The sequence below is a fragment of the Oryx dammah genome, unplaced genomic scaffold (genome assembly GCF_014754425.2).
Source record: "Oryx dammah isolate SB20612 unplaced genomic scaffold, SCBI_Odam_1.1 HiC_scaffold_2, whole genome shotgun sequence".
Classification (NCBI taxonomy): Eukaryota; Metazoa; Chordata; class Mammalia; order Artiodactyla; family Bovidae; genus Oryx; species Oryx dammah.
This window is the reverse complement of record NW_024070186.1, coordinates 38,309,582-38,321,832: the sequence shown is the minus strand read 5'-3', so window position 1 is coordinate 38,321,832 and position 12,251 is coordinate 38,309,582. Positions and strand designations below refer to the sequence as shown.

At 40.1% G+C, this 12,251-nt stretch overlaps 1 protein-coding gene across 2 annotated transcripts in view; it reads left to right on the top strand.

The window, feature by feature from the left end:
• The window catches only part of LOC120858428 (ceruloplasmin), a 61,979-nt gene that overhangs the window by 29,483 nt on the left and 20,245 nt on the right, over positions 1 to 12,251 (top strand). For both annotated transcript variants that reach the window (XM_040234489.1, XM_040234496.1), the window contains exons 11-17: positions 1,585 to 1,797; positions 3,034 to 3,241; positions 4,823 to 4,962; positions 6,113 to 6,241; positions 9,443 to 9,549; positions 11,059 to 11,275; positions 11,925 to 12,064. In XM_040234489.1, the coding sequence (XP_040090423.1) occupies positions 1,585 to 1,797; positions 3,034 to 3,241; positions 4,823 to 4,962; positions 6,113 to 6,241; positions 9,443 to 9,549; positions 11,059 to 11,275; positions 11,925 to 12,064 (1,154 nt within the window). The remainder of the gene's footprint in view (positions 1 to 1,584; positions 1,798 to 3,033; positions 3,242 to 4,822; positions 4,963 to 6,112; positions 6,242 to 9,442; positions 9,550 to 11,058; positions 11,276 to 11,924; positions 12,065 to 12,251) is intronic.

Here is a 12,251-nt window from a genome sequence, read left to right as displayed (position 1 = left end):
CTAGGTCAGCTGTTTCAGCATCACCCAGGACTTGTTAGAAATGCAGATTCTTGGACTCCAACCCCAACCTACTGAATTAGAAACTTTAGGTGTAGGGCTTGAAACCTGTGTTTAACAAATCCTCTCTGTTATTCTGATGTATGCTTAAATTTGAGAGTTACTGGATTAGATACTTTTCTTACCTGTGGCTTAATAAAGGCAGGCTTCTTTTATGGTTTCTACTCTGAATAAACTTAAATGATTCTCATTTTTGACTACCCATAAGAATCCCCTGAGAGTTTAAAAAAAAAAACAAAACCCAAAACTATTAAAACTGTTTTTTAAATGCTCAACACAATCCACAGAGATTTTTTACTTCATTGAAACAGCATCAGATTTACTTTTTAGCTCCTAGTGTAATTCTAAAATGCAGTTAGAGTTTAGAGATAGTGAACTAATTATTCAAAATGTCCACACCACTAATGCACAACATGTGAAAATCATTGTAACAGAAGAAAAAAAAAAGTAAATTTGTATTACAAACTGAACTCCTCCTCTTTGAAATCCTTTTTATGGTAAGTCATGTCTGACTCTTTGTGACCCCATGGACTGTAGCCTGCCAGGCTCCTCTGTCCATGGGATTTCCCAGGCAAGAATACTGGTGTGGGTTGCCATTTCCTCCTCCAGGAGATCTTCCTAACCCAGGAATTGAATCTATGTCTCCTATATCTGCACTGGTAGGTGGACTCTTTACCACTGTGCCACCTGGGAAGCCCAATACAAACTGACATTGTTTTCCAAATTGGACTGATAATAGTCACAGTACCCATAACAATCTTTATTTTGCATTTTGGAGGAGTCAAGAATATTATCTATTAAAAACAGCAATGAGAAGAAACTTCCTGCACATACTCTTCCCTGTTATTCAAGATGAATCAGAGAATTTTCCATCTAGGGCAACAAACACATTCGCATTCTATAGCACCTAGGAAGAACTGTTATTCATCATCCATTTGGGTGCTCACAAATATGGCCCTTGGGAGAACTGAGAAATGACTCACTGAGAACAGTGAGATTCCCAGGGCCCAGAAATTTAAGAACCCAGCATTCATGAGACTTCCCTGGTAGTCCAGTGGTTCAGAATCCTCCTTGCAATGCAGAGGACATGGGTTCTATGCCTGATTGCAAAACTAAGATCTCACATGCTGCAGAGCAACTAAACCCTGGCACTACAACTGCTGAGCCTGTGCACCTCAACTAGACAGCCCATGCGCCACAACCAGAGAGTCTGTGCGCTGCATCGAAAGATCCTGCGTGACACAATGAACGGTCTGTAACTAAGACCCTACACAGCCAAATACGTATTTAGGAAAAGAAGAAGAACCATGCATTCAGCTCTATGTCTTCCACCCAGGGCTTGCCTGGAAGTGTTAAGTTCAGCAAGAAGTTCTAGAGACATTGTTGACATGTAAAGGGGTGAGCAGGCCCAAATGGGTCTTTTAAAAATTAAATAAACCCAGTTGGCTCTGGAAAGTCTGAGAGGTTGTCATGAAGTAGGGCATATGATTTAACCAGTTTCAAAATATCATTTTCCAACTTTTATAGCCATGAATGGATTCATGTATGGGAATCAGCCTGGTCTCAGTATGTGCCAAGGAGATTCGGTCATGTGGTACTTGTTTAGTGCTGGAAATGAGGTCGATATACACGGGATATACTTCTCAGGAAACACTTACCTGTCAAGAGGAGAAAGGAGAGACACAGCAAACCTCTTCCCTCAAACAAGTTTGAGTCTCTTCATGCAGCCAGATACTGCAGGTGAATTCCTTTAACGTCAAGGCAAATTTCTGTTGGGTCTACTTGTGTGGTTTTGGTTCAAAATGCTGTGTTGGGTGCTAGCTCATCCCCAAGCCTCCTAACTACCTTTCTTTCCTTGGTTACTGTAGTATTTGCCAGGTAGGTCCATTTTCTGTTTCTGTGGTGGGTTGAGAAGGGACTGACAAGAGAAGACTGAGGTTTCTCCCATTGGTGATGTCATTCAGTTGCATCCGACTCTGCGACCCCAAGAGCTGGAGCCCATTAGGCTCCTCTGTCCATGGGATTCTCCAGGCAAGAATGCGGGAGTGGATAGAAATTCCCTTCTTCGGGGGATCTTCCCCACCCAGGGGTCAAACCGGTGTATCTTATGTCTAACCTGCATTGGCAGGCAGGTTCTTTACCACTAGCAACACCTGGGAAGCCCATTTCCACCTAGTCAAACCCTGAAGATGGTCTCCTTTTCAATTATGTGCCTTTAAAGATAGCTGGCAAATCAAACTAGAAAACAAATGTCTCCCATAAAGGCTCTGCATCTAAACTTTGTGTCATGTCTCTGTATCCTACGTGTGTGTGTGTGTGCTGTTGTGTCCAGCTCTTTGCAACCCCATGGGCTGTAGCCTGTAAGGCTCCTCTGTCCATGGGATTTCACAGGCAAGAATATTGGAGTGGGTCTCCATTTCCTTCTTCAGGGAATCTTCCCAGCCCAGGGATCAAACCTACCTCTTCTGCCACCACTGCACCACCTAGGAAGTCATTCCCAACCCTAGATGAAGTGTTGGCTTATTAGTTGTCTGCAATTGAATATCCTATACTGGAACTATAGACATGCAAATTCAGAGATACGGACTCTGAATGAATAAAATAAAAAACTAAAACAAAAGAGAATTTTACCCAAACATGAAAATATGCTAACTTGCCTCAGGCTTTATTTGGCTCATCAAATGCCACTAAAATGCAAGACAGGTCCTATGTCACTTTTCCTTTATTAGACAAATGTAAATACAACATTTAACAAAAGAGATAAAGGTGTCTGCTTTCATGGAGCTGAAATTCTAATGCAGGGAGACAGACAATAAGCAAGTATATTAACATACACACACACACACACATATATGTATCAAGTGGTTATAAGTACTATGAAGAAAAATAGGGCAGGGGAAGGAGCTGATGACAGATGAAGGAAAGTGGTCAAAAATACTCACAGGAGGTGACCTGCTTTTTTATTTACCATTCCAGGGACTTTTGATGTGGAATGCCTCACAACTGATCACTACACAGGTGGCATGAAACAAAAATACACTGTGAGCCAGTGCGGGCAGAGGTCTGAGGATTTATACCTCTACCTGGGAGAAAGGACCTACTACATCGCAGCGGTGGAACTGGAATGGGATTATTCCCCAAGTAGGAAATGGGAAAAGGAGCTACATCATTTACAGGAACAAAAGTAATTCTCTAGACTCTGACTCCCAATTATTTTTTAGCTTTTTCTTTCAGAGAAGTAAGAATTATGCTAAGTTGAGAAGCAATGAACAATTGCATTACATAACAACAAAACAACAACAAAATGCTCTCTAGGGACCCTTCCTCGTTCATTTCTGCTCCTTTCAACTATCTCTCAGAAAAATTTCCATTGATCTCCTTTGATTCTTTGTAGTCACTCATCTTACTCTCTTTTCTGTTAGACTGTCTTCTCATACGTGCATACTCCTGTCATTGTTCTCAAACAAAATTAATGCCTACATTCAGAGCTAAAATAATTTTCTTTACTAACCTTTTGATTTGTGGCTTATGCTTCTTCCAAAGATTTCATTATGAGTCTAGTAATCAGTTACTTCACATTTTGGAAACTATTATGTATGGAGGCATATTTTAAATTCTTGAGGGCACTAGAGCAGATATGGTCTCTGCCCTACAAGAACTTACAGGGAAATATGGTTCAAAACTACCAATAACATGTACACTATGGAAATGTAAAAGTGAGTTCAGTGAATAAGTGTAAATAAAGGGTGGTTATTGGAGCTTCAGAAACAATACATTTAGAGACACATCGCCTGACACTTCTACGGGTAGCTCTTCTATACTTTGCCAAGTACTCTCCCCTTTACCATCTCTCATCAGGCACTAACCCTTGGAGGATATGATTTGAGAGATTGGGGTGGAATGTGTTCAGAGCTGAGGTACACAACGTGACCGGTAACTTGTAGCTAAATGATGCCTACCTGGTCAGTTTGACTGCCATGAGAAGTATGATTTCTTGGGGGATTTTTGTTGTTTGTTTTTATTAGGCTGCCCTGGGTCTTAGTTGCGGCATGCAAGATCCTTCAATTGTGGCATATGGGATCTAGTTCCCTGGACAGGGATTGAACCTGGGCTCCCTACATTGGAAGCATGGAGTCTTAGCCACTGGACCACCAGGGAAGTCCTATGAGTATGATTTGTGATGTAAGGGAGTAGATAGCTATTTCAGTGATTAAGGTAGAACTGTCAAAACATACAGAGTCGTTAGGAGTCAGTGAAAGCTTTAGATAAAGGGAATGGCTGGATAAAAGGGCCACTCAGTTCCTATAGCCTAAAAATACTACAGGAACCAGAGAACACTTCACTGATGAAATCTGGGCTCATAACATTTCAGAGCCATAAAGTAACCTTAGAGACAGTCTCACTGACTAGCTTATTTTAGAGGTGAAGAAATGGAGGCTCCAACAGGCAATGAGTAGCTGGAGGTCATTCTAGCTGGTGACAGTCAGGGCCAGGACTCCTAGGGCCCCACTCCTAGGTAGGTGTAAAGACTAGCTAGGCTTTCTACCACACCTGTTTATTGAGGGGCTTTTTTTTTTTTTTTTAATTTTACTATTGTTTTTTATTGGAGACACTTGTTTATTGTTAGTCTTATTCTTTCTTGTTCAAATGGGACAGTGATATTAAAAACTAGCATAATGAAAACTATTTTTATTCAAAATTTAAAACTCAACTTTCACTTTTCTTAAGACAAATACTAACCTTAATTGTGTGTGTGTCTTTTTAGTCTTTCAAATGCATTTTTAGATAAGGAAGAATTTTACATAGGCTCCAAGTACAAGAAAGTTGTGTATCGGCAATTCACTGACAGCACATTTCGAGTTCCTGTGGAGAGAAAGGGTGAAGAAGAACACCTGGGAATTCTAGGTACTGTCCCAGCTCCAATTTATCAGGTGTGGGTTGGTGATATGGTGCTCTGTGTGGTGAGTCAGTCCACGTCTATGGGCTTAATGTTCTTAGTTCATATATTAATGTTATTTGCAAAATGAATTTTTATTCATTCATTTATAAAAATAAAAATAGAAGCTACTTAATACAATGAGAAGCCTATATTTACTAAAAATATTGCATAAGAAAATATTACTTATTTCTATCAGAAACAATGGCATTATATCCCATTTACTAATAAAATTATATATATTTGGTGTTTATCAAATGGATGCCTGTAGTTTTGATGAAATTGCTAGAGATCACTTTCTACCGAGATTCTTAACCAAATTCTCCATTTTTCTAGTCTACTAAAAATAAATCATAGCTATTTACTTTTAAGATGTAAATGATTAACCTCAAGAAGAAATATACATATAAACAAGGAAATAAGGAAAAGGAAAAAAGTGTTATGGTGCACACAGCCAGGGGAAAGTTGCCTTCAATTTTTCAGAAATCACTTTAAGACCGAATGTCTAAGAACTTCTCCAACACTGGTCTTGGGGATATTCTTGAAAACTGTTAAGTACAGGGGATGCTACTCCCAAGCCCACTGTGTTTTTACAGTAACAAAATTCCCTGGGCTTTCTTATCCTCAGTCCCAGGAGTAAGAAAGACATCCAAGGAAGAGTGGCATTGTTGTTGGGTCACAGAAATTTTTTGTCAGGAGAGAAGCTAAAATTGGCTGGAAGGCAGGAATGGGATGGATACCCCACCCATCCTTTCAAAGGCAGTACTCTCCTTAATTCACAGGAAGGTCTAGAAGTTCTGATGAGAAATGACTCCCGGCCAGGGTAGGGTCACAGCTGATGGCTATGATTAGGCCACTATCCTGCAGGAAATTTCAGGCTAAAACCTCCCCTAGGACTCTTGATTAGAGATACACCCATAGTCTCTATCTTTAGAGACAGCCATAACTAGTGTTTTTATCCTAAGTCGTCGGGGACCAGGTATCAATCCAAGAGTACTACTGCATGAAGCCAGAGGGGAAAAACAAAAACAACATCCTTAATGACTTAAAAAAAGTTAGCTGAGTTAGAGCTTCCAATCTGATGGGTATATAAGCCAGTCTTCTTTTCACTTTTCCCAGGTCCACAACTTCATGCAGATGTTGGAGACAAAGTTAATATTATCTTTAAAAACATGGCCACAAGGCCCTATTCAATACATGCCCATGGGGTGAAAACAGAGAGTTCAACAGTGACTCCCACTGCACCAGGTATTCACGGTAGGGGGAGGGATATGTTTTAGTAGACTTTACAGCTTTCCACAAACAACTGCTACCCATATGAGTGCGTCTTGAGGGAGTGAAGGAGGTGGCTAAGAGGGCACAAAGGCAGTTGCATCTGTGTGAATGTATGCACATACCAAAAGTTTAAAAACCACAGAATTGTAAGGAAAAGAATCTGATGGTTCTGAACACATACTCAAGGTTGCATCAACAGAGATGATCTCCACAGGCTCAGCTAGAATACATCCTGGACAGCACCTACCACATGGCTGACTGTTTCCATGCCTCTATCCAAAGACAGGGTCCTAAGGGCAGAGGCTGCCATTTGGAACTTTAAATCCTAGTCCAATATCTGGCTTACTTAATATCTCTTTAATTCAGAGCTAAAAACTGCAATTGATTAAATATATAAATATGCATTTTCTTTAATAAGAACTATAACTTTCTTCTATTCATTGGAAAGTTGGCTTCAAGGAAAGGACCATTTCTCAGTAACTTAGCAGTTCTCAAATTTATCAAGTGAGAAAAAATACTCTATAGAGTTGGTCTTGTCAATACAAGGAAATAGAAATAAAAAGCTCTGCCCACATGATCCTCATATTCTCCCAAGATAAGCAGCAAGTAAATATAGATATAATATCAAGTCACAGAAAGTGCTATGAAAAAGATTAAGATGGATGAGAGACAGTAAATAACAAGGGTGCTATTTTAGGTGGGGGTGGGTAGGGGGTTGGTCAAGAGGTCTTCCTTGAGGAGGTGCCACTGGTAAAGACACATAAACGATGAGAAGTAATAAGTCACAGGGAGTTGGAGATGGAGAGCATTCTAGGTCCTGAGATGGAAGTAGACTTGTGGAGGCCACTCCTCTTGCATGGAGGCCAGAGGCCAGGGCAGAGTAAACAGGGGCAGAATGTGAGGAGATGGGATCCAGGCAGGGCAGGGAGCCAGGTGTAGGAGGAGGGAGGGGGACCTCAGAGGCCATGGTTACAATGTTGTATTTCATTCTGAAATCCCATGTGAGGGTTTAGGTTGAAGAGTGATGATCCGATGAATAGTTTTTAAAGGACTGGTCTGGCTGGTATGTGAATAAGTGTCTGTAGGGGATAAGGGTAGAAATCAAGGGTTGGTTAGGGGACCATCTCAATAATTTGGGTAAAAAATTAATAAGATTTGGACCCAGGTAGAAGCAGTTGAAGTGGTTAGTTGTATTCTGGGTCTATCAGGTTGGCCAAAAATTTCATTCAGGTTTTTCTGTAATATCTTACAGAATGCCTGGCTAACCCAATATTTTAAAGGTGGTGTTAAAACGACCTGCTCAAAGAGTGGTCATTAAGGAATGTGAGGAAAGGTGGAGTCCAGGAAAGCCCAAGGTTTGGGCATTTGACCATTTATGGCAGAGCAGGTTGGGGCAGGGAAGAAAGAGAAGAAAATGCTATTTTTTTGGCTTATGAGAATAGGAGTTTAATGAAAAGACAGTATGTTCAGGTGATTAATCTATGCTTTATATTCTCAGTGAAATGTTCTGCTTACAAAAGGGTGAGGACACAGGAGCGGGTAAAATGGAAGACTTGACTAAAAAGGAAAAAAAGGCTGCCATATCCTCTGACATTATCCCTTACGTCCTGCTTGATTCCCTAGTAAAGGTTTGTCAGATTCCAGTTAATTAAGCTCTGACAGCAGGAATATATAATGGTGAGATCTGCATAAATAGAGTGGACAGTAAGTGGCCATGGCTGCAAGTCAGGGTCTTGTGAGCATCTGTGCAGGAAGCCCTGCGGTGACTGGCAGCAAGGATGGGGTTGGAGAGGGGCCCAGGGCAAATGGAAGCAGGTAAAGATGTTGGTAAGATAGGAGGGTGGAGCAACTGGCTGTCTTCAGACTGTGAAGGTCCAGGGTGTGGTCATGTCCTGCGTGTGACACAGTTGGAACAGAACAGTGTATGGTATGACAGAAGGGGCAGACAAGAGAGGTCACTGACAGGTCAGTGACCCGTGAGATCAAGAGATCTGATGACTCCTTGCCAGAAACTGTGAAATCACTGAGGATAATGGTGATAAAAGAGAAAAGGCAGGTGGTGGTGAAACTATAGGAATTCCACAAGGGCAGTCCAGAAACACAGACACAGAGAAGATGGTAGGGAAGAGGTTAGCACTCTTATTTGAGAGCTGAAAAGAAAAACAGAGTAACGCGGAAACTTACATTACCATCTGTAAAATAGAGAGCCAACGGGAATTTGCTGTATGGCTCAGGAAACACAAACAGGGGCTCTATATCAACCTAGGGGGCGGGGATGGGGAGGAAGATGGGAGGGAATTTCAAAAGGGAGGGGATATATGTATACCCATGGCTGATTCATGTTGAGGTTTGACAGAAAGCTGCAAAATTCTGTAAAGCAATTATCCTTCAATAAGAAAATAAATAAATTTAAAAAACAGACTCCAAATGAAGGAAAGTTCTGTTGCAAAGTTTTTGCAAATTTTGATGTTGAAATTCTCATCTCTTAGCTTTGTGATGTGACTTCTGTGTTATGGCTAGTCAATTCACAACCAACAAAGAAGATAGTAAAGTGTGTCTTACACGTGTTTTTAAAACTAAATTCCTTATTTTTCAAATTCAGACAATTTATTTAGAAAAAATTATTTTTTAATTGTTAGTGTCATTATCCTTTAGGTCAGAGGTGTAACAATTTTCTTTTTAATATTCTTCTCATCATTGGAGACATTGAAACTTCTGCCTATTTCCTGAGAAGCCATAAATAGTAACAGAGAGTCACAGGTCTTGGCATTGGGATGCCTGTGATCTAAGTTGTACTTTTTGCTATTCGTGTTCTTGCCTGGAGAATACCAGGCACGGGGGAGCCTGGTGGGCTGCTGACTATGGGGTTGCACAAAGTCGGACATGACTGAAGCAACTTAGCAGCAGCAGCAGCAGCTTTTTAATCTTAGAGCAAATATCTTGTGTGCTCCTGACTTTCATCATCTTTGAAATAATGAAGGTCATTATGTTTCCTTATAGTAAAACTAAATTCTTGTAAATAACTTTGAATACTGCTACTTTTTAAAAATGAATTACTTTGTGACATTTCCAGTTTCTGGGTCACTGTTTTTCAAGGCTTTGCTAACAATTTGAAATACATATATCAAGCACATATCAAATGTAACCAGATACATTAACACTTGATTAATTTAGGTGAAACTCGCACTTACATATGGAAAATCCCAGAAAGATCTGGAGCTGGAATGGATGATTCTCCTTGTATTCCATGGGTTTACTATTCAACTGTGGATCGAGTTAAGGTAAACTTTAAATCATTTGTGTTTTGTGCAGACTCCCAAAATAGACACACAATTGAAGGAAGATGAGGTTAGGGTTTTCCTGTGGTCCAGTTCTATGTTAAAAATCACAGGAAAGTAAGCTGCTCTGCAATTCATTTTGGCTTTTCTTTTTTATGGTTTAAGGTTGTACATTTACAGTTATAAATGTATCAACCTTATAACTGCTGATTAAGGATACCACGGAATTAAATATTAATACAGTATCTTATTTCCCTTTTGATATGAAAATACATTAAACTTAAAGAACTGAGGTATGATTTCAGAGTTCTATTATTACATGGTAATAAAAGTGCTGATGTCAACAGTCAATCACAGCACAGCTAAAGCTGCTGTTTGATTAAATATTTCAAAGCCAAAAAGCCCTCAACAACTAAAAATCAGAACATGTACCAAGACTCTTTTGCTGAATTAAGCCTCTAGTCCAAATCTCTCTTCTGAGTTCCAGACCTGTCTATACACCTGCCTATGAACATCTCTACCAGCATGTTCCACAGGCACAGAAACTCAGGAACTCTACAACAGAACTTGAGGTCTTCCTCTAGCTCTTTCTTCCTGTATTCCCAGTTGTGATAAATAGCACAAGAAACAAACCTAGTCATTTGTTCAAGCTAGAACCTTGGATATAGAATATCTAATTCTTACCCTTGGCTCACCAACACAGAACTCTGTCCATTCCTTCTTATCTGCACAGATCAGGTGCCATTAATTTTCAACTACTGCACTGGCCTCCTGGTCTCCAGTCTTTTCCCCATCCAAGCCTTCCTTCACTCTACCACTAGGATCACTGGTTTAAAATGCAAATATACTGCCACTCCATGTTCAATTTTTCAGTGGCTACTTACGACCCACAAGACAAAATCTAAAATGCCAAACATAGTACAGCTCAAAGGCCATTTAAGATCAAATCTGCATTACTGAAGCCCAGTCAAACCAAACTTCTTGTAGTTTAAGTCCACTACAATCTTCCCCACGTTCATTATCATTTCATGTACCTCCATTGCAGAAAGTGGGTCATTTCTTCTGTTCATCTATTTTGCCACTAGATTGAGTTCCTGAAGGCAGGGGATTTGTTTCTCATCTGGTTTTTAATGACTGGCATAGTGCCTGAGTTATGGAATAGGCAAACCAGCACTGTTTATTTGGGGTTGTGTTCAACTGCTGCTCATTTACTTGAGCCAATATTTGGCCTTTGCAACACATTTCTGTTACTTGCACCATCAACCACACAACGTACCTATGACTCACCCTTGTTCCAATTTACTCCAAGTGGAAAGTTACTGACTTGACTGAACTACATTGGGCAAAGTCTACTAGTTATATCAGTCTCTGCCTTAAGTAGTAGACTTACTACTTTAAGTAGCACTTACTTTAAGTGCTACTTAAAATCCTGAGGTCATGGGAAATAAGGTCCCAGTTCTCTGAAATCCCAACCTGTATCACAAAGATGACTAAATTTTTGCTTGGTTTCAGGATCTCTTTAGTGGATTAATTGGCCCACTGATTGTTTGTCGGAAGCACTACTTAAAAGTATCCAATCCCATAAAGAAACTGGAATTTTCCCTTCTGTTTCTTGTTTTTGATGAGAATGAATCTTGGTACTTAGATGACAACATCAAAACATACTCTGATCACCCTGAGAAAGTAGACAAAGCCAATGAGGAATTCATGGAAAGCAATAAAATGCACGGTATGGTACATTATCCTAAAACCTACATTTTCACTCTTCTTTCAAATAAAATTACTTGGGAAACTATTCATTTGTTTTATTTTATAATAAACCACTTCTACCACGTTTGCATGTGAAAGAATTCTATTCAAAGCAAAAAGGGGGCTATATTCAAAATCATCAATCAATTTCTCTCCCAATTCCAAAGTCTCATTCCTTCTTAAACTCATAAACTTAAGAAGACTTTTGGTGCTAAGTGACTAGAAAAGCAGTGTGATGTTATTGATCTTAAAGTACTCATTTCCCTTATCTGTAGTGAAATAAGTTCTATTACCTCAAAAAGATCCCATATATTAACCTAATGGGGCTTCCCAGGTGGCACTAGTGGTAAAGAATCCGCTGGCCAGTGTAGAAGACCTAAGAGATTTGGGTTTGATCCCTGGGTCATAAGATCCCCTGGAGGAGGGCATGGCAACCGACTTCAGTGTTCCTGCCTGGAGAATCCCATAACAAAGGAGCCTGGCAGGCTATGGTCCATAGGGTTGCAAAGAGTTGGCCATGTCTGAAGCAACTTAGCACAGCACATTAACCTTAAAAACCTCTTTTCTGTGAAATAGCTGTTGGTTCAAAGTATCCTGGGAGGCAATAAAAACGTGTATGTTTTCCCCAGCTATTAATGGAAGAATGTTTGGGAACCTGCAAGGCCTCACGATGCATGTGGGAGATGACGTCAACTGGTATCTGATGGGAATGGGCAATGAAGTAGACTTGCACTCGGTACATTTCCATGGCCACAGCTTCCAATACCAGGTAAGGGCCAACCACAGTCGTTATTCCTGCTCTATTTGAAAGTGCTTTAATGCAAATGAAGGACATATCTCCTCAGACTTAAGAAAAGTTACAAATTATTTTCAAAGAGTGTGGCACACAGCTATTTCAATTGGCATTCCTAACCTTTGTTACACCTTGGGCTTTCCCTTGGATTTAGTTTTTACTG